Source organism: Ranitomeya variabilis, chromosome 3 (genome assembly GCF_051348905.1).
Source record: "Ranitomeya variabilis isolate aRanVar5 chromosome 3, aRanVar5.hap1, whole genome shotgun sequence".
NCBI lineage: Eukaryota > Metazoa > Chordata > Amphibia > Anura > Dendrobatidae > Ranitomeya > Ranitomeya variabilis.
This window is the reverse complement of record NC_135234.1, coordinates 436978729-437000271: the sequence shown is the minus strand read 5'-3', so window position 1 is coordinate 437000271 and position 21543 is coordinate 436978729. Positions and strand designations below refer to the sequence as shown.

The window sequence follows — 21543 nt, the reverse complement described above, 5'->3', positions numbered from 1 at the left end:
ATCTACCACTAACGATATGGCCGTAATATCCATGTTGCTCTTTGTATAGAGATTATCTTCAGTAATAGCGCGGTCTTCAGCTGAGGTTCTTCTCCACTATTAGGGTGCGTCACCCGGTTGTAATCAAGGTTACCTGATTACGGGCCCACTCAGAAGCTTCACCCCCATTGAACCAAAACCCTAGCTATGCCTCTAATACCGATGCAAAAAATCCAACTGTATCCAACTTTATTTACATGCTTGTTGCAAGGTACTCTAGGTATCCCAATGCAACCCCATTCTCCTGCATTTCCCTATGATGTAGCAACTGCACAAAGCGACTCTTGGCTGCGCAACTTGTTTCTGGGCCAAAATCGTAATTTGTCCCGTCTTAGTGTTAGACATAATGACATTAAAGTAACTAGAGGAGAAGTGAACGAATAAAGTTGATGGTATATTGGAGAGTAGCCAGTCTGATCATTGATCCATAGGTATTACAGTAACCTATTATTGGTACAGTATTAGTGCATTGAGAAGCATTTTTATCCCTTGAAAAAGAATATTGTAGAAAGTCTTTTATTGTGGAATTGTCACACAATATAGAGACCATGTTGTTAATTCTTTGTGATTGTACAGGCAACTATTGTCAGCTACAACAGTCGGCAGCACTGCTTCGTCAGACTCAAAGGACTAAATTCATCTCAATCATCTCATCTCAGAAAAAAAATGTTCTACCAACTTTCACTGCAGCAAACATATATTAGCCATCATCTTCACTTGAACCTTTTATAAAATGTTGTTATCACAACATTAATAATTCTTTTATAATACTAATACTGACAGAAGAACAGACTTGTTTGTATTTGTCATGTAAATAATGATATTCACCATTACACATTCACATGTAACTAGCATCCACTAATGTTTATTTATTATACTTTCCTTTTGAAATGTATTTTAAATAAGTGATACAATGTTTTTTCTGCTGGAATATGAAAGAGATATAATGTATGACTGTACGGATATATATATATATATATATATATATATATATATATATATATATATATATATATATATATATATATATATATATATATATATATATATATATATATAAATATATATATATATATATATATAAATATATATATATATATATATATATATATATATATATATATATATATATATATATATATATATATATATATATATATATATATACACACACTAGCTGAAGAGCCCGGCGTTGCCAGGGAATAGTAAATATCTGTGGATAGTTATAGCACCTCACTTCTCTTATTTTCCCATCACGCCTTTCATTTTCCCCCTCACATCTTTCATTTTCCCCCTCACATCTCTCATTTTCCCCCTCACTCCTCTTATTTTCCCCCTCACTCCTCTCATTCCCCCCTAACACTTGTCATTTCGACCTCACATCTGTCATTTTCCGATCACTCCACTATTTTCCCTCACGCCTCTCATTTTGCACTCACACTTTTTCATTTTCACCTCACACCTCTCATTTTCACCTCACACCTCTCATTTTCACCTCACACCTGTCATTTTCCCCTCAGTATATACATGTTTGTCATCTCCCTTATATATAGTATACACCTGTATGTCATCACCTGTATATAGTATTATATATTATATACCTGTATGTCATCTCCCCTGTAAATAGTATATACCTGCTGTATGTCATCTCCTCCTGTATATTGTATATACCTATGTGTCATCTCCTCCTGTATATAGTATATACGTATGTCATCTCCTGTATATAGTATATATGTGTATGTCATCTTCTCCTGTATATAGTATATACCTGTGTGTCATCTCCCCTGTATATAGTATATACCTGTGTGTCCTCTCCTCCTGTATATAGTATATACCTGCATGTCATCTCCCCTGTATATAGTATATACCTGTATGTCATCTCCCCTGTAAATAGTATATACCAGCTGTATGTCATCTCCTGTATATTGTATATACCTATGTGTCATCTACTCCTGTATATAGTATATACCTGTATGTCATCTCTTCTGTATATGGTATATACCTGTATGTCATCTCCTCCTATATATAGTATATACCTGTATGTCATCTCTTCCATATATAGTATATACCTGTATGTCATCTCCCCTGTATATAGTATATACCTGCTGTATGTCATCTCCTCCTCTATATACCTATGTGTCATCTTCTCTTTTATATAGTATATACCTGTATGTCATCTCCTCCTGTATATAGTATATACGTGTGTCATCTCCTCCTGTATATAGTATATACCTGTAAGTCATCTCCTCCTGTATATAGTATGTACCTGTATGTCATCTCCTTCTGTATATAGTATATACCTGCTGTATGTCATCTCCTCTATATACCTATGTGTCATCTCCTCTTTTATATAGTATATACCTGTATGTCATCTCCTCCTGTATATAGTACAGTTGTGGCCAAAAGTATTGACACACCTGCAATTCTGTCAGATAATACTCAGTTTCTTCCTGAAAATGATTGCAAACACAAATTATTTGGTATTATTATCTTCATTTAATTGGTCTTAAATGAAAAAACACAAAAGAGAATGAAGCAAAAAGCAAAACATTGATCATTTCACACAAAACTCCAAAATGAGCCAGACATAAATATAGGCACCCTCATCCTAATACTTGGTTGCACAACCTTTAGCCAAAATAACTGTGACCAACTGCTTCTGGTAACCATCAATGAGTTTCTTACAATGCTCTGCTGGAATTTTAGACCATTCTTCTTTGGAAAACTGCTCCAGGTCCCTGATATTTGAAGGATGCCTTCTCCAAACTGCCATTTTTAGATCTCTCCACAGGTGTTCTATGGGATTCAGGTCTGGATCTGGACTCATTCCTGGCCACCTTAGAAGTCTCCAGTGCTTTCTCTCAAACCATTTTCTAGTGTTTTTTGAAGTGTGTTTTGGGTCATTGTCCTGCTGGAAGATCCATGACCTCTGAGGGGGACCCAGCTTTCTCACACTGGGCCCTACATTATGCTGCAAAATTTGTTGGTAGTCTTCAGACTTCATAATGCCATGCACACGGTCAAGCAGTCCAGTGCCAGAGGCAGCAAAACAACCCCAAAACATCAGGGAACCTCCGCCATGTTTGACTGTAGGGACCGTGTTCTTTTCTTTGAATGCCTCTTTTTTTCCCTGTAAACTCTATGTTGATGCCTTTGACGAAAAAGCTCTACTTTTGTCTCATCTGACCAGAGAACATTCTTCCAAAACGTTTTAGGCTTTTTCATGTGTTTTGGCAAACTCCAGCCTGGCTTTTTTATGTCTCGAGGTAAGAAGTGGGGTCTTTCTGGGTCTCCTACCATACAGTCCCTTTTCATTCAGACGCCGATGGATAGTACGGGTTGACACTGTTGTACCCTCGGACTGCAGGGCAGCTTGAACTTGTTTGGATGTTAGTCGAGGTTCTTTATCCAACATACGCACAATCTTGCATTGAAATCTCTTGTCAATTTTTCTTTTCCGTCCACATCTAGGGAGGTTAGCCACAGTGCCATGGGCTTTAAACATCTTGATGACACTGCGCACGGTAGACACAGGAACATTCAGGTCTTTGGAGATGGACTTGTAGCCTTGAGATTGCTCATGCTTCCTCACAATTTGGTTTCTCAAGTCCTCAGACAGTTCTTTGGTCTTCTTTCATTTCTCCATGCTCAATGTGGTACACACAAGGACACAGGACAGAGGTTGAGTCAACTTTAATCTATGTCAACTGGCTGCAAGTGTGATTTAGTTATTGCCAACACCTGTTAGGTGCCACAGGTAAGTTACAGGTGCTGTTAATTACACAAATTAGAGAAGCATCACATGATTTTTCGAACAGTGCCAATACTTTTGTCCACCCCCTTTTTTATGTTTGGTGTGGAAGTATATCCAATTTGGCTTTAGGACAATTATTTTTGAGTTGTTTTATTTAAGATAAATTAAATGAAGATAATAATACCAAAGAATTTGTGTTTGCAATCATTTTCAGGAAGAAACTGAGTATTATCTGACAGAATTGCACAGGTGTCAATACTTTTGCCCACAACTGTATATACGTGTGTCATCTCCTCCTGTATATAGTATGTATCTGTATGTCATCTCCTCCTGTATTAGACCTCGTTCACACGTTATTTGGTCAGTATTTTTACCTCAGTATTTGTAAGCTAAATTGGCAGCCTGATAAATCCCCAGCCAACAGGAAGCCCTCCCCCTGGCAGTATATATTAGCTCACACATACACATAATAGACAGGTCATGTGACTGACAGCTGCCGTATTTCCTATATGTCACATTTGTTGCTCTTGTAGTTTGTCTGCTTATTAATCAGATTTTTATTTTTGAAGGATAATACCAGACTTGTGTGTGTTTTAGGGCGAGTTTCATGTGTCAAGTTGTGTGTGTTGAGTTGCGTGTGGCGACATGCATGTAGCGACTTTTGTGAGATGAGTTTTGTGTGGTGACATGCGTGTAGCGCGGGGTTAAAATTTCGCCTCACAACATAGCCTATGACGCTCTCGGGGTCCAGACGTGTGACTGTGTAAAATTTTGTGGCTGTAGCTGTGACGGTGCAGATGCCAATCACACATACATACACACACACATTCAGCTTTACGTTTATATATATAATATATATATATATATATATATATATATATATATATATATGTATTTATATACAGTACAGACCAAAAGTTTGGACACACCTTCTCATTTAAAGATTTTTCTGTATTTTCATGACTATGAAAATTGTACATTCACACCGAAGGCATCAAAACTATGAATTAACACATGTGGAATTATATACTTAACAAAACAGTGTGAAACAACTGAAAATATGTCTTATATTCTAGGTTCTTCAAAGTAGCCACCTTTTGCTTTGATGACTGCTTTGCACACTCTTGGCATTCTCTTGATGAGCTTCAAGAGGTAGTCACCGCTAATAGTTTTCACTTCACAGGTGTTCCCTGTCAGGTTTAATAAGTGGTATTTTTTGCCTTATAAATGGGTTTGGGGCCATCAGTTGTGTTGTGCAGAAGTCTGGTGGATACACAGCTGATAGTCCTACTGAATAGACTGTTAGAATTTGTATTATGACAAGAAAAAAAGCAGCTAAGTAAAGAAAAACAAGTGGCCATCATTACTTTAAGAAATGAAGGTCAGTCAGTCCGAAAAATTGGACAAACTTTGAAAGTGTCCCAAAGTGCAGTGGCAAAAACCATCAAGCACTGAAACTGGCTCACAGGAGGACCTCCCCAGGAAAGGAAGACCAAGAGTCACCTCTGCTTCTGAGGATAAGTTTATCCGAGTCACCAGCCTCAGAAATCACAGGTTAACAGGAGCTCAGATTAGAGACCAGGTCAATGCCACACAGAGTTCTAGCAGCAGACACATCTCTGCAACAACTGTTAAGATTAAACACAACCACAGATGTACCAACCACTGTTTACCAGTGATCACAATAGAATCAACAATATTGGGGTAATGTATACCATATACCAGTGATTGGTGCTCTGTGGAGAAAGGTGTGGGGAACCACTAGCATAGGGGGTAGAAACAAACACAACCGATATACAGAAATACCCAGAGAGGCCACCAAGCAGAGAATAGATATAAAAATACCTTTATTATATATGATTGGCAATTAGATAATATAACAAATTGTGCGCACAACAGGACAAAATAAGAGAAGTTATTATATCAAATTAAACATAAATATAGAATTAAAAAAATAGTAAAAGCTGACCCAACTTATACAGTTAGGTCCATATATATTTGGACAGAGACAACATTTTTCTAATTTTGGTTATAGACATTACCACAATTAATTTTAAACAAAACAATTCAGATGCAGTTGAAGTTCAGACTTTCAGCTTTCATTTGAGGGTATCCACATTAAAATTGGATGAAGGGTTTAGGAGTTTCAGCTCCTTAACATGAGCCACCCTCTTTTTTAAAGGGACCAAAAGTAATTGGACAATTGACTCCAAGGCTATTTCATGGACAGGTGTGGGCAATCCCTTTGTTATGTAATTCTCAATTAAGTAGATAAAAGGCCTGGAGTTGATTTGAGGTGTGGTGCTTGCATTTGGAAGGTTTTGCTGTGAAGTAAACATTAGTTCAAAGGAGCTCTCCATGCAGGTGAAACAAGCCATCCTGCGAAAACAGAAAAAACCCATCGGATAAATTGCTACAATATTAGGAGTGGCAAAATCTACAGTTTGGTACATCCTGAGAAAGAAAGAAAGCACTGGTGAACTCATCAATGCAAAAAGACCTGGGCGCCCACAGAAGACAACAGTGGTGGATGATCGCAGAATAATCTCCATGGTGAAGAGAAACCCCTTCACAACAGCCAACCAAGTGAACAACACTCTCCAGGAGGCAGGAGTATCAATATCCAAATCTACCATAAAGAGAAGACTGCATGGAAGTAAATACAGAGGGTTCACTGCATGGTGCAAGCCACTCATAAGCATCAAGAATAAAATGGCTAGACTGGACTATGCTAAAAAACATCTAAAAAAGCCAGCACAGTTCTGGAAGAACATTCTTTGGACAGATGAAACCAAGATCAACCCTACCAGAATGATGGAAAGAGAAAAGTATGGCGAAGGCTGGTACAGCTCATGATCCAAAGCATACCACATCATCTGTAAAACACGGCGGAGGCGGTGTGATGGCTTGGGCATGCATGGCTGCCAGTGGCACTGGGTCACTAGTGTTTATTGATGATGTGACACAGGACAGAAGCAGCCGAATGAATTCTGAGGTATTCAGAGACATACTGTGTGCTCAGATCCAGCCAAATGCAGGCAAACTGATTGGTCATCGTTTCATACTACAGATGGACAATGACCCAAAACATAAAGCCAAAGCAACCCTGGAGTTTATTAAAGCAAAGAAGTGGAATATTCTTGAATGGCCAAGTCAGTCACCTGATCTCAACCCAGCATATGGGGCCCCAGGCAGAGCACAGTGGCCCCAGGCAGAGCACAGGGGTCCCAGGCAGAACATGGGGCCCCAGGCAGAGCACAGGGGCCCCAGGCAGAGCACAGGGGCCCCAGGCAGCATATGGGGCCCCAGGCAGAGCACAGGGGCCCCAGGCAGCAACTGGGGCCCCAGGCAGAGCACAGTGGCCCCAAGCAGCATATGGGGCCCCAGGCAGAGCACAGTGGCCCCAGGCAGAGCACAGGGGCCCCAGGCAGCATATGGGGCCCCAGGCAGAGCACAGGGGCCCAAGGCAGCATATGGGGCCCCAGGCAGAGCACAGTGGCCCCAGGCAGAGCACAGGAGTCCCAGGCAGAACATGGGGCCCCAGGCAGAGCACAGGGGCCCCAGGCAGAGCACAGGGGCCCCAGGCAGCATATGGGGCCCCAGGCAGAGCACAGGGGCCCCAGGCAGCATATGGGGCCCCAGGCAGATCACAGTGGCCCCAAGCAGCATATGGGGCCCCAGGCAGAGCACAGTGGCCCCAGGCAGAGCACAGGGGCCCCAGGCAGCATATGGGGCCCCAGGCAGAGCACAGTGGTCCCAGGCAGAGCACAGGGGCCCCAGGCAGCTTATGGGGCCCCAGGCAGAGCACAGTGGCCCCAGGCAGAACATGGGGCCCCAGGCAGAGCACAGTGGCCCCAGGCAGAGCACAGGGGCCCCAGGCAGAACATGGGGCCCCAGGCAGAGCACAGGGGCCCCAGGAAGAGCACAGGGGCCCCAGGCAGAGCACAGGGGCCCCAGGCAGCATATGGGGCCCCAGGCAGCATATGGGGCCCCAGGCAGAGCACAGGGGCCCCAGGCAGCATATGGGGCCCCAGGCAGAGCACAGTGGCCCCAGGCAGAGCACAGGGGCCCCAGGCAGCATATGGGGCCCCAGGCAGAGCACAGTGGTCCCAGGCAGAGCACAGGGGCCCCAGGCAGCCTATGGGGCCCCAGGCAGAGCACAGTGGCCCCAGGCAGAACATGGGGCCCCAGGCAGAGCACAGGGGCCCCAGGAAGAGCACAGGGGCCCCAGGCAGAGCACAGGGGCCCCAGGCAGCATATGGGGCCCCAGGCAGCATATGGGGCCCCAGGCAGAGCACAGGGGCCCCAGGCAGCATATGGGGCCCCAGGCAGAGCACAGTGGCCCCAGGCAGAGCACAGGGGCCCCAGGCAGCATATGGGGCCCCAGGCAGAGCACAGTGGTCCCAGGCAGAGCACAGGGGCCCCAGGCAGCCTATGGGGCCCCAGGCAGAGCACAGTGGCCCCAGGCAGAACATGGGGCCCCAGGCAGAGCACAGGGGCCCCAGGCAGCATATGGGGCCCCAGGCAGAGCACAGTGGTCCCAGGTAGAGCACAGGGGCCCCAGGCAGCCTATGGGGCCCCAGGCAGAGCACAGGGGCCCCAGGCAGCATATGGGGCCCCAGGCAGAGCACAGGGGCCCCAGGCAGCATATGGGGCCCCAGGCAGAGCACAGTGGCCCCAGGCAGAGCACAGGGGCCCCAGGCAGAACATGGGGCCCCAGGCAGAGCACAGGGGCCCCAGGCAGCATATGGGGCCCCAGGCAGAGCACAGGGGCCCCAGGCAGCATATGGGGCCCCAGGCAGAGCACAGCGATATTTTGGACCAATGTGCGGTGTTTCAGACCCCCTGTGTGATGTCTGGGGCCCTGTTCTTAAGTATATTAAAGATTAAAGTAACGTATATTAAAGTATATTATAGATCAAATTTGACACGTTTATGAGCACCATTGAGTGATATACTCAAGAATGACATAATTTTTCAACATTTTATGGTTTCAAACTGTAAACACTCAGAGTTTTTTTTACTTCAACCAGAAAACCTTAACGGTTCATAAAAAACTTGACTGTTCAGGATATGATAAAAGTCATAGTATTCTGAATCTTTAACTCATAAAGATACCTTTACATGGGGTGATTATTGGTTCCAGAGAGGCTTTCGGCCGATAATCGTACACATGGCTGGTGACAGGACAATACAATATAAACGTTCAAAGGTAAACACTGATAACATTAAAATCTAATATATAATTGCCTAGAATACTACTTCCGGCAATTTGTGCCAACTTCCGTGGCTTTGTCCGGAGATAATGTCCGGAGATAAGTGACGTCACCAGCGTCCTACACCCGCTCAGGGTGGACAAAGATATATGCCTTCGTGGTGCGCGGCACTTTTCTGATTGGTTGCCGCCTGCCGCGAGCGACCAATCAGAAATGTGCCGTACTGTCAAGAATTGTCAAGAGCTGGTGAGTGCAGCCATTTTTTGTTCTTTCTTACTATTATTTATTAATTGTATTATTCTTACATTTGAATAAATAAAGTATACCGTATATGGATTCTAGACTCCCGATTCTTTAGAATCGGGCTGCCATCTAGTTTGATATAATAACTTCTCTTATTTTGTCCTGTTGTGCGCACAATTTGTTATATTATCTAATTGCCAATCATCTAATATATAATTGCCTAGAATACTACTTCCTGCAATTTGTGCCAACTTCCGTGGCTTTGTCCGGAGCTAATGTCCGGAGATAATGTCCGGAGATAATGTCCGGAGCTAATGTCCGGAGCTAATGTCCGGAGCTAATGTCCGGAGCTAATGTCCGGAGATAAGTGACGTCACCAGTGTCCTACAACCAGGCAGAGCACAGGGGCCCCAGGCAGCATATGGGGCCCCAGGCAGAGCACAGTGGCCCCAGGCAGAGCACAGGGGCCCCAGGCAGCATATGGGGCCCCAGGAAGAGCACAGTGGTCCCAGGCAGAGCACAGGGGCCCCAGGCAGCCTATGGGGCCCCAGGCAGAGCACAGTGGCCCCAGGCAGAGCACAGGGGCCCCAGGCAGCATATGGGGCCCCAGGCAGAGCACAGGGGCCCCAGGCAGCATATGGGGCCCCAGGCAGAGCACAGTGGCCCCAGGCAGAGCACAGGGGCCCCAGGCAGAACATGGGGCCCCAGGCAGAGCACAGGGGCCCCAGGCAGAGCACAGGGGCCCCAGGCAGCATATGGGCCCCCAGGCAGAGCACAGGGGCCCCAGGCAGAGCACAGGGGCCCCAGGCAGCATATGGGGCCCCAGGCAGAGCACAGGGGCCCCAGGCAGCATATGGGGCCCCAGGCAGAGCACAGTGGCCCCAGGCAGAGCACAGGGGCCCCAGGCAGAGCACAGGGGCCCCAGGCAGAGCACAGGGGCCCCAGGTAGAACATGGGGCCCCAGGCAGAGCACAGGGGCCCCAGGCAGAGCACAGGGGCCCCAGGCAGCATATGGGGCCCCAGGCAGAGCACAGGGGCCCCAGGGAGCATATGGGGCCCCAGGCAGAGCACAGTGGCCCCAGGCAGCATATGGGGCCCCAGGCAGAGCACAGTGGCCCCAGGCAGAGCACAGGGGCCCCAGGCAGCATATGGGGCCCCAGGCAGAGCACAGTGGTCCCAGGCAGAGCACAGGGGCCCCAGGCAGCTTATGGGGCCCCAGGCAGAGCACAGTGGCCCCAGGCAGAACATGGGGCCCCAGGCAGAGCACAGTGGCCCCAGGCAGAGCACAGGGGCCCCAGGCAGAACATGGGGCCCCAGGCAGAGCACAGGGGCCTCAGGCAGAGCACAGGGGCCCCAGGCAGCATATGGGGCCCCAGGCAGAGCACAGGGGCCCCAGGCAGCATATGGGGCCCCAGGCAGAGCACAGTGGCCCCAGGCAGAGCACAGGGGCCCCAGGCAGCATATGGGGCCCCAGGCAGAGCACAGTGGTCCCAGGCAGAGCACAGGGGCCCCAGGCAGCCTATGGGGCCCCAGGCAGAGCACAGTGGCCCCAGATAGAACATGGGGCCCCAGGCAGAGCACAGGGGCCCCAGGCAGAGCACAGGGGCCCCAGGCAGCATATGGGGCCCCAGGCAGAGCACAGTGGTCCCAGGTAGAGCACAGGGGCCCCAGGCAGCCTATGGGGCCCCAGGCAGAGCACAGGGGCCCCAGGCAGCATATGGGGCCCCAGGCAGAGCACAGGGGCCCCAGGCAGACTATGGGGCCCCAGGCAGAGCACAGGGGCCCCAGGCAGCATATGGGGCCCCAGGCAGAGCACAGGGGCCCCAGGAAGCATATGGGGCCCCAGGCAGAGCACAGTGGCCCCAGGCAGAGCACAGGGGCCCCAGGAAGAACATGGGGCCCCAGGCAGAGCACAGGGGCCCCAGGCAGCATATGGGGCCCCAGGCAGAGCACAGGGGCCCCAGGCAGCATATGGGGCCCCAGGCAGAGCACAGCGATATTTTGGACCACTGTGCGGTGTTTCAGACCCCCTGTGTGATGTCTGGGGCCCTGTTCTTAAGTATATTAAAGATAAAAGTAACGTATATTAAAGTATATTATAGATCAAATTTGACACGTTTATGAGCACCATTGAGTGATATACTCAAGAATGACATAATTTTTCAACATTTTATGGTTTCAAACTGTAAACACTCAGAGTTTTTTTTACTTCAACCAGAAAACCTTAACGGTTCATAAAAAACTTGACTGTTCAGGATATGATAAAAGTCATAGTATTCTGAATCTTTAACTTATAAAGATACCTTTACATGGGGTGATTATTATTGGTTCCAGAGAGGCTTTCGGCCGATAATCGTACACATGGCTGGTGACAGGACAATACAATATAAACGTTCAAAGGTAAACACTGATAACATTAAAATCTAATATATAATTGCCTAGAATACTACTTCCAGCAATTTGTGCCAACTTCCGTGGCTTTGTCCGGAGATAATGTCCGGAGATAAGTGACGTCACCAGCGTCCTACACCCGCTCAGGGTGGACAAAGATATATGCCTTCGTGGTGCGCTGCACTTTTCTGATTGGTTGCCGCCTGCCGCGAGCGACCAATCAGAAATGTGCCGTACTGTCAAGAATTGTCAAGAGCTGGTGAGTGCAGCCATTTTTTGTTCTTTCTTACTATTATTTATTAATTGTATTATTCTTACATTTGAATAAATAAAGTATATATGGATTCTAGACTCCCGATTCTTTAGAATCGGGCTGCCATCTAGTATATAATAAAGGCATTTTTATATCTATTCTCTGCTTGGTGGCCTCTCTGGGTATTTCTGTATATCGGTTGTGTTTGTTTCTAACAACTGTTAAGAGGAGACTTTGTGCAGCAGGCCTTCATGGTAAAATAGCTGCTAGGAAACCACTGCTAAGGACAGGCAACAAGCAGAAGAGACTTGTTTGAGCTAAAGAACACAAGGAATGGACATTAGACCAGTGGAAATCTGTGCTTTGGTGTGATGAGTCCAAATTTGAGATCTTTGGTTCCAACCTCTGTGTCTTTGTGCGATGCAGAAAAGGTGAACGATGGACTCTATATGCCTGGTTCCCACCGTGAAGCATGGAGGAGGAGGTGTGATGGTGTGGGGGTGCTTTGCTGGTGACACTATTGGGGATTTATTCAAAATTGAAGGCATACTTAACCAGCATGGCTACCACAGCGTCTTGCAGCGGCATGCTATTCCATCAAGTTTGCGTTTAGTTGGACCATCATTTATTTTTCAACAGGACAATGACCCCAAACACACCTCCAGGCTGTGTAAGGGCTATTTGACCAGGAGGGAGAGTGATGGGGTGCTATGCCAGATGACCTGGCCTCCACAGTCACCAGACCTGAACCCAATCGAGATGGTTTGGGGTGAGCTGGACCACAGAGTGAAGGCAAAAGGGCCAACAAATGCTAAGCATCTCTGGGAACTCCTTCAAGATTGTTGGAAGACCATTCCCGGTGACTACCTCTTGAAGCTCATCAAGAGATTGCCAAGAGTGTGCAAAGCAGTCATCAAAGCAAAAGGTGGCTACTTTGAAGGACCTAGAATATAAGACATATTTTCAGTTGTTTCACACTTTTTTGTTAAGTATATAATTCCACATGTGTTAATTCAGTTTTGATGCCTTCAGTGTGAATGTACAATTTTCATAGTCATGAAAATACAGAAAAATCTTTAAATGAGATATATGAAATATATATACTATAATTAAGGATAGTTTTGCTATAGATGCATCAAGTTATTAATGTCTTCTATGGATCCCCTTGATTTTTATGGAATTTGAATAAATGGACTTTTATCTTACCGGATGGATGTGCTGCACCCCTCTTTTATTCCCCATGGATTCATATTTATGTACATGAATTTATATATAGTGTGTGTGCGTGCGTGCGTGTTTTTATATGCAAGTATATGTACGTATGTATATATATATATATATATATATATATATATATATATATATATATATTTATAATTATTATTTCTATAACGCCAAGATAATCATTATGATATCATCTATAGATATATGGATATCGGTCTATGTCTAGCCATACTTGCACATACTCTATAACTAATACTAGTGCAGATCTCATGTGTAGCATTTCTTTTAGATGCCTGTCTGTCCTAATCTTGCTGACAGGAGACCAGTAACAGAGTGTAAACATGACAGTAAAGCCTTGTTGTGAACACTGAAGATATCCAGCTGCAGATCCATTTATCCAGACCGCATTTTCCTTGCAGCCCTTTTGTAGGCATGTAAACTGGGATCCAGGCAGCACACAGGAGGATGTCTCTGCACAGAAATAACCAGCTAAGAGAAATGGGAGCACAGAGGAGAGCAGCTTCTTCCAGTAACAGCAGAAAGCTTCTTCTTCTTCTTCAGCAGCAGCAGGAGGAAGTCACCCCTATCACCATCACTTGAGCCTGCAGCTTCCCATGGACCGAGAGGGTAAGCTGTGCTGAGCTGGGAGCTGACATTGCCATGACTGTGATAGAAGGAGCGATGCTGTGCTCAGGGTGAGATCAGGAGTTCAGTTCTACAGAAGCTTTGCCGCATTGTCAATTTCCCCTGCAATCCTCTCTTCCCACATTCACACTTAGTGTTGCCATGAAGACTGCTGCTCAGCTATATGCATCATTATAGTTCCTGTGTGTCCCCTGCAAAGAGAATGCTGCCAAGGATTCTGCACTTGCTCCTCTTATCACTACAATTATTAACAGTCACATCTGCCTTGCAGGACCTAGTAGGAAACTTTACAGGCTGTTATATTTCTTGCATGGTCTTATGATGTGTGCTTGAGTCTTCTACTGCACTTCCATGCTGGGAGACCTGTCATAGCATTCCTTATGCTGGATCTAAAATGTTTTTTTTTTTTTTTAATTTAAATTTATTTCAATTCTCCCAGTAAAGCATATTAGTGTCATGTCAATTAATTCAAATTACTGAAACCCTGAACAATTGCCATGTGCGATCAAGATACATATGCTTGAGGGGCAACCATCCTCCAAGGAATAGTCATTGGCTTCAGTGGATCATCTGGATATAATACCTGGAGAAGAAAACTTGCTCTGTATTATTGAATCTGCTGGAAAGGCCAGATTGTTGCACAGTTTGTAAACTTTCATTGGATTGCCTTGAGAACATGCCGAGGATGCAGATGGTTCTCCACAAACGTTTCTACAGGCATCAGCTCCTGATCTGTGCTCATTGATTGGTTGGACGACTTTGGATTCCAGATCTGAAAACAGCTTAATGTCAGATGGTGAACTTCCCACTGTTAATGTCAAAGAATTTTTTTTTTGTCACTGGTCATATTAATACTGAGTATCTATCCTTCCTGGAGTTAATATATTACAGGGATGTTTACTTGTTTCCAAACCAGCTTAGACATTGGCAAAACACTCAGAAATAAGACCTGTTCAAGGGGAAACTAAAAAGCCAAGATTGAGAAGGTTGATGGCTTCTCTTAGAAGAGTTAAAATCTTGCTGGTGTTGAACCTGATTGCAGTTGCTGGATTTGTTCTCTTTTTGGCCAAGTGTAGACCAATTACTGTGAAAGGTGGGGAATCCTTCCATGAAATCCATCCAAGGGCAGAGGTGACAAACCTATCCACCCATGGAGTCAGCCCTATCCAGGAGGCAGTGCTCAAAAGACTCTCCCTTTTAGAGGACATAGTCTACAGACAGCTCAATGGTAGGACTGTATGGCAATAAATCTTGCGATACTATGTTATGTAATAATTCACACAGAGAAACCCAATTGTGTACAATGTCTGACTGCTTTAGTGCAATTGTTCTGAATATAGTATCTAATAGTGAGTCTTGTGATTATTATTATTTAAATTTGTGACATTTACCAATGAAAGTGATATCGAAGCAGAGATCTAGTAGATTTTAAAAAGTTGAAAAAATGTTTTGCATCAACAGTTTGAGGCATAAACACAGCAAAAAAAAAAAAAAAAAGAAGTAAATATTTATTTCCTCTGTGTATTATTCTGATACTTCTGTCATTGAAAATTGTCATCTCTCCCATTGGATATAGTGTTTCATACTATAAGGGTAGACCATATATAGGTTACACACATCCATATGTATCATTATATAATAATAATAATAATAATACCACTATGTATGGATTTCTATCCCTAAGGTCTTCTAGCACAAACACTTTTTTATTGTGGTGAATTAAGTGAAATGCAGCATTATGGTTTTTTTTTAAATATAACCTTTATGTTGTGTTCCATAAATTTGTCCCATCAAAGCCAAATTGAATATTTGCTCATAGTAATTACTTTTCAGTTGGGAAAAATACCAAGTCCCTCGCGTTGCAGATAAATTGCTTTTACCTTAAATCATCCCGGTAAAAATATGCTGCAGGTGCAGTAAGTAATTATGGTGTCATGAAATATTCATATAGGTAGCTCCATAAACTCAGTATCTCCTGTTCTGTAAATAATTATGCAGCACAATAAAATAGGGTATGGGTATGATCATTTATTTTATTTGTCCTGACCAATGATATTAGATACACATGGTGTTAATAGAACACTTGGATGACCAGACCATTACTCCAAACAAGGTTAGATGACTCTGCCAATAATTTAGCCGCTGATTGGAATGATCATTAGATAACGTAATTATCATTTTTAATACTGCACTGAGCAATTATGTCAGTGATAGGGAGACTAAGAGCTTGTTCACTTGCAGAATTTTTAACACTTTTTTTCCTTCATGTTTTTCCCATGCATTTTTCACAGGTAAACAATGCTGCATTTTACAGAACCAGCAAAGTGATGAAATTTGTGAAATCTTATGCACATGTTGATTATTTTTTCCTTGCATATCTGAACCATCAGAGTTTTTATTTCAATCTGCAGCATGTCAATTCTTTCTGTTTTTGTAGGTTTTCACTCATTAAAATGAATGAAAAAAAGGCAAGTAAAAACGCAACTAAGAATGCAGAAAGAATGGGCATATCATGCGCCAACACTCTGATTTTGGTGCAGAAAACATCAGCTATAAATACCCAATGTATTCACATACCCTAAGCATTGCTATGCAAAAAGTAGCTTTCTATGATATAAATAACTTACATGCATAAACTACAAACTTAACATTTAGTTACACATTTCTAGATAGAAATTGTGTCTTGGTTTATAGAAGTACAGTAGATCTTTCTTTAAAAGGGTTTCTTCATTTTTCCAATCCCCTATAGAGAGCAGAATGGTATCGATCTCCCTGGAGGACCCGGCATGTCCATGCATTACATGGACAGCCCATTGATTTTTGTGGACAGTGTGCATTGCCTAATTTCCCCTGTGGTGGTGCTGCAGGGGAATTGGTCACTTGCTGCTGGGTTCAAAAACAGATTACGACTAAACGCTGTGATTTCAAGAGCAGGACACCCGGTTATCAGCTTGGTGCCAAGAGACCATTCTCACAAAAAGTGATAATTTAAAAGGAACAAAACACAATTTTAGCTAGTATAGAAATAAAATACAGATTGCTACAGAAACACTAATATATACAAAAGCATTGCTTGGCATGGATAGCATTAATAATGAACATAATTACCAAATGTGTTTTTTATTTCAGACTACACAGCTTCAATATATTCTACTGATCCACTCCGTATTCAGATTACAGTTACTTACATCAGTCCTTTTCCCTAGTGGAAATCATAATCTAATTTCCTTATATTACACTCACAACATAATTTCCCTGCATTTACACATGCAAACATATACACACCTGACACACTCCGACACTCACTTCATCACAATCAGTATTTGTTATCTTTTATCTGTTGGTCTTTTGTTTAAGGGTACCGTCACACAGTGCCATTTTGATCGCTACGACGGCACGATCCGTGACGTCGCAGCGATCGTATGATTATCGCTCCAGCATCGTAGACTGCGGTCACACGTTGCAATCACGGCGCTGGAGCGATGCCGAAGTCCCCGGGTAACCAGGGTAAACATCGGGTTACTAAGCGCAGGGCCGCGCTTAGTAACCCGATGTTTACCCTGGTTACCAGCGTAAACGTAAAAAAACCAAACAGTACATACTTACATTCTGGTGTCTGTCCCCCGGCGTCTCAGCTTCTCTGCACTGTGTAAGCATCATAGCCGGAAAGCACAGCGGTGACGTCAGACGTCACCGCTGTGCTCACTTTCTGGCTGGCCGGCGCTCACAGTGCAGAGAAGCTGAGACGCCGGAGGACAGACACCGGAATGTGAGTATGTACTGTTTGTTTTTTTTACGTTTACGCTGGTAACCACGGTAAACATCGGGTTACTAAGCGCGGCCCTGCGCTTAGTTACCCGATGTTTACCCTGGTTACAAGCGAACACATCGCTGGATCGCTGTCACACACAACGATCCAGCGATGTCAGCGGGTGATCAAGCGACGAAAGAAAGTTCCATACGATCTGCTACGACGTACGATTCTCAGCAGGATCCCTGATCGCTGCTGCGTGTCAGACACTGCGATATCATATGGATATCGCTGGAACATCACGAATCGTACCGTCATAGCGATCAAAGTGTGACTGTGTGATGGTACCCTAAGAAAGCCAAATCACTCAAAAGAAAAACACATAGGTAGGTAGAGGACATATGTATTGAAGATATTTACTTGGTCAAATTGAAGTTAAAGGCTTCCATATGCACTACATAGCTAAATGCTTGGCGAGTAGTCTTTTGTTCTCTATAAGAGAGCGGCTTACTGACTGCTTTGGTAGTGAGACTTATCTCACTGAGAACAAGAGGATTGGCTGGTGGAAATCCAACAGACTAGATCCTTCTCTTCCCCAAATCATCTGTTAGAAGAGAGTCAATAGTACCATACACATTAGACTGTCGGAATATCCCTCCAATATCTACAGGTCTGGATGACTTTAGTCCAATGGGTAGAAGGGCCTTTATGTTCCTCATTATTGAAAGTGTGAATCACTGAGCTACATTGCACTGTTTGTCATACCAGAGGTGCAACCTGTGATGTATAGGTATGTCATAAGTTCCCTCCCTCTTTTTGATGCTGGCTTTGGCATCTTTTCAGGCACATGACAGCTGATTTTATCATCTATAATGTGCCCCTATCAGCAGCGGATGGAATTACGATCCACACGCGGCTGTTAGCATGTTAAATGCCGCTGTCAATCTCTGACAGCGGCATATAGCATGGCTGCAGCGGAAGTGCGTCATTAACCCCGCCCATTGATGCCCCTGTCACATGATTGGCTGGCATGACAACCGGGGGTCTGCAGTAGCTTTTCATTCTTGCACATCTTCCACATCTGCTATGAGCGCTGCCCTATTGCCGGCATTCGTTCATAGCACGTGAGCATCTTTGCTGAAGCCCTGCTATGTGTAGCACAAGCAAACAGATGATCGCAGCTTCAAGCCTCCCAAGGAAACTACTGAAGCAATTAAAAAGTAAAAAAATGTTTTTAAAAATATAAAAAAATGAAAAAATATCAATGTTCAATCACCCAAATTTTTTCCCATTTAAAATAATTATAAAATAAATAAAAAACACATATCAAAATATCTATATATCTATAAAACAAATTAATCCGATTAGTAAACGGTGTAAAGAGAAAAAAAAAAAGCAGCAACATTGCAAAAAATGAAATGCAATAACAGGCTATCAAAAGATCGAATCTACCCTAAAATTTTAACAATAAAAACTAAAGCTTGGCGTGCAAAAAAAAAAAAAACCCTCAATGAACCTCATAGCCCGAAAAATGGAGACACTACGAGTCTCGGAAAATGGTGGCTTTTTTTTTTTATAAACTTTGGATTTTTTCTCACCTCCTGAAAAAAAATGAAAATTGGCCTATGGACAATGGAAAAATAAAAGTGGACAACCCCTTTAAGGTTTCTGGGCTCCAATACACATTCCAATCTGCAACAGGCCCCCCATCCTATCATTTGTCATTTATAATACTAATGGTTTCCCAGGTTAATGAGAGTCTGATAGAGCCCCCAAGGATCCAGGGACTTGATCAGACTGCTGCCTCCGCACCTCTGATAAGTACAATCCTTTGGTATGTTAGAAAACTAATTTCAATGGAAACCAATTAAACTATAAGGCTAAGTTCACACGTTGCAGAATTGCCACGGAAATTTCCGTGGCAATTCTGCGCCTCCTGCCGCGGGTATATCGCATGCAGAATTAGCATGCATATACCCGCAGAAAACTAGCGTTTTGCAAACATAATTAGCTTGCAGAATGCTAGAGTTTTCCAAGCGATCTGTAGCATCGCTTGGAAAACTGACTGACAGGTTGGTCACACTTGTCAAACATAGTGTTTGACAAGTGTGACCAACTTTTTACTATAGATGCAGCCTATGCCGCATCTATAGTAAAAGATCGAATGTTTAAAAATAATAAAAAAAATAAAAAACATGGTTATACTCACCTGCAGACCTCAGCGGCGTCCGTTCCTATAGCTGGAGTGCAGTGAAGGGCCTGCGATGATGTCACTGTCTTGTGATTGGTCGCGTGAGTCACATGAGCGGTCACGCGACCAATCACAAGACAGTGACGTCATCACAGGTCCTGAACCACATCATCTATAGGAACGGAAGAGAGATCATGCACCGGAGAGGCGGGAACACTTCGGGGGCCATCAGAGGGTGAGTATAGGACTATTTTTTATTTTAATTCTTTATTTTTTACCAATTATATGGTGCCCAGTCTGTGGAGGAGAGTCTCCTCTCCTCCACCCTGGGTACCAACCGCACATGATCTGCTTGCTTCCCGCATGGTGTGCACAGCCCCGTGCGGGAAGTAAGCAGATCAATGCACTCCTATGGGTGCAGAATCACCGCGATTCCGCAATTTTAATGAACATGCTGCGTTTTTTTCTGGAATGCGATTCCGCTCAGGAAAAAAATGCAGCATGTGCACAAAAAATGCGGAATGCATTCTATTACATAGGATGCTTAATGTTAGCATTTTTTTTGCGGTTTTATAGCGTTTTTATAGCGAAAAACCGCGAAAAAAACGCGAAAAATATGCTATGTGTGCACACAGCCTCAGTGTGTTTCTGGTATTGTAGAAAACCAAAATGTCCAAAAGAACCCCGTATTAGAATACGGAAAGCATATAAAGTCGATGTTAAAGTTGGTCAGCATCATAGTTTAGCATTTCTAAGTTCCTGCTACTGTTAGATTGGATAACAGAATGATTTTCGATAGCAGGTATGAAACTTGCACTATAATTTGATGCAATCCATTGCAAGAAGAATATTACTATATTTGTAAGCTTTCCTGCAATTGATAGCACAACCAGTATGGCTATAAAATATCACTGCCTGCAATGGCCGCACAACTGTGTATGGATTTTAACAGTTGTCATATATTTAATGAATTACTCTTCGACCAGTCTATTATAAGTCTTTCTATTCTGTACTTGGCTGGAAACGGGAAAATGTTCCAGTAAATATTTGATGCTTTTCTACAGGGAATGTGTTAAAGTAGTGACTCAAATCAAACCAGTTATGTTCCTGCTGATAGCCCAGACTGTTAACCAATACGATAAAAAATAAATAAATGAACCCTGGTCAGGTTTTTCTCTAAATTGCATCTGCTTTTATTGCTGCTAAGCGAGCTGTATTTTGTGATATATGGTACAGGGAAGTAAGGGAACATCAAGTAAGACTATTATGTTGATGGTCAAAATTGATCAATCTGTACACTGTCCACTTTCAGCCTAAGAATAATCAATACATTCATCTATGTTACTTATATCTCTCATGTTCTTCATGCCGCAATGGAATTTTTTACTTGTGTCACTTGCTGTTCAGTATAACTACAAGAGAAGCAGAATATGCAGATTAGTGAGAAAGCTGAGTTTTGATAAAATGACACATGCATTGAGCTACAACAATAACTGTGGGCTTTGTGGAAATACAATTAACTACTTTCTTCTTGAAGTGGGAGTTTCATGTAACAAGGCATATGGTCTGTAGCTTTCTTCTCCTGTTAAAATGATGATTAACAAATAACTAGTACAAAAAAAGGAAAAGGAGCCAATATCAAGTATGGGATTCTAAAATGAAGTATTTGGTCTGTCTATGCTATTATAGTTATTATAGTTAGATGCATATAAGTGAAAAAAAATGTTCTTAAGCGGTAATTTCTCCTTGTGGAGAGTGTTATGTCAGTGTTAGGAAACGTATAGGTCATGCAATGCTTCTCTGGGAATTTAAATAAGCAAACAGCCACTTCAGGGA

General features: G+C 43.7%; 1 protein-coding gene across 1 annotated transcript in view; it reads left to right on the top strand.

The window, feature by feature from the left end:
• Positions 1-13430: 13430 nt before the first annotated feature.
• The window catches only part of GALNT17 (polypeptide N-acetylgalactosaminyltransferase 17), an 828236-nt gene continuing 820123 nt past the window's right edge, over positions 13431-21543 (top strand). Inside the window, exon 1 of the mRNA XM_077296430.1 lies at positions 13431-14993. Coding sequence (XP_077152545.1) covers positions 14756-14993 — 238 coding nt within the window. The 5' untranslated portion in view covers positions 13431-14755. The remainder of the gene's footprint in view (positions 14994-21543) is intronic.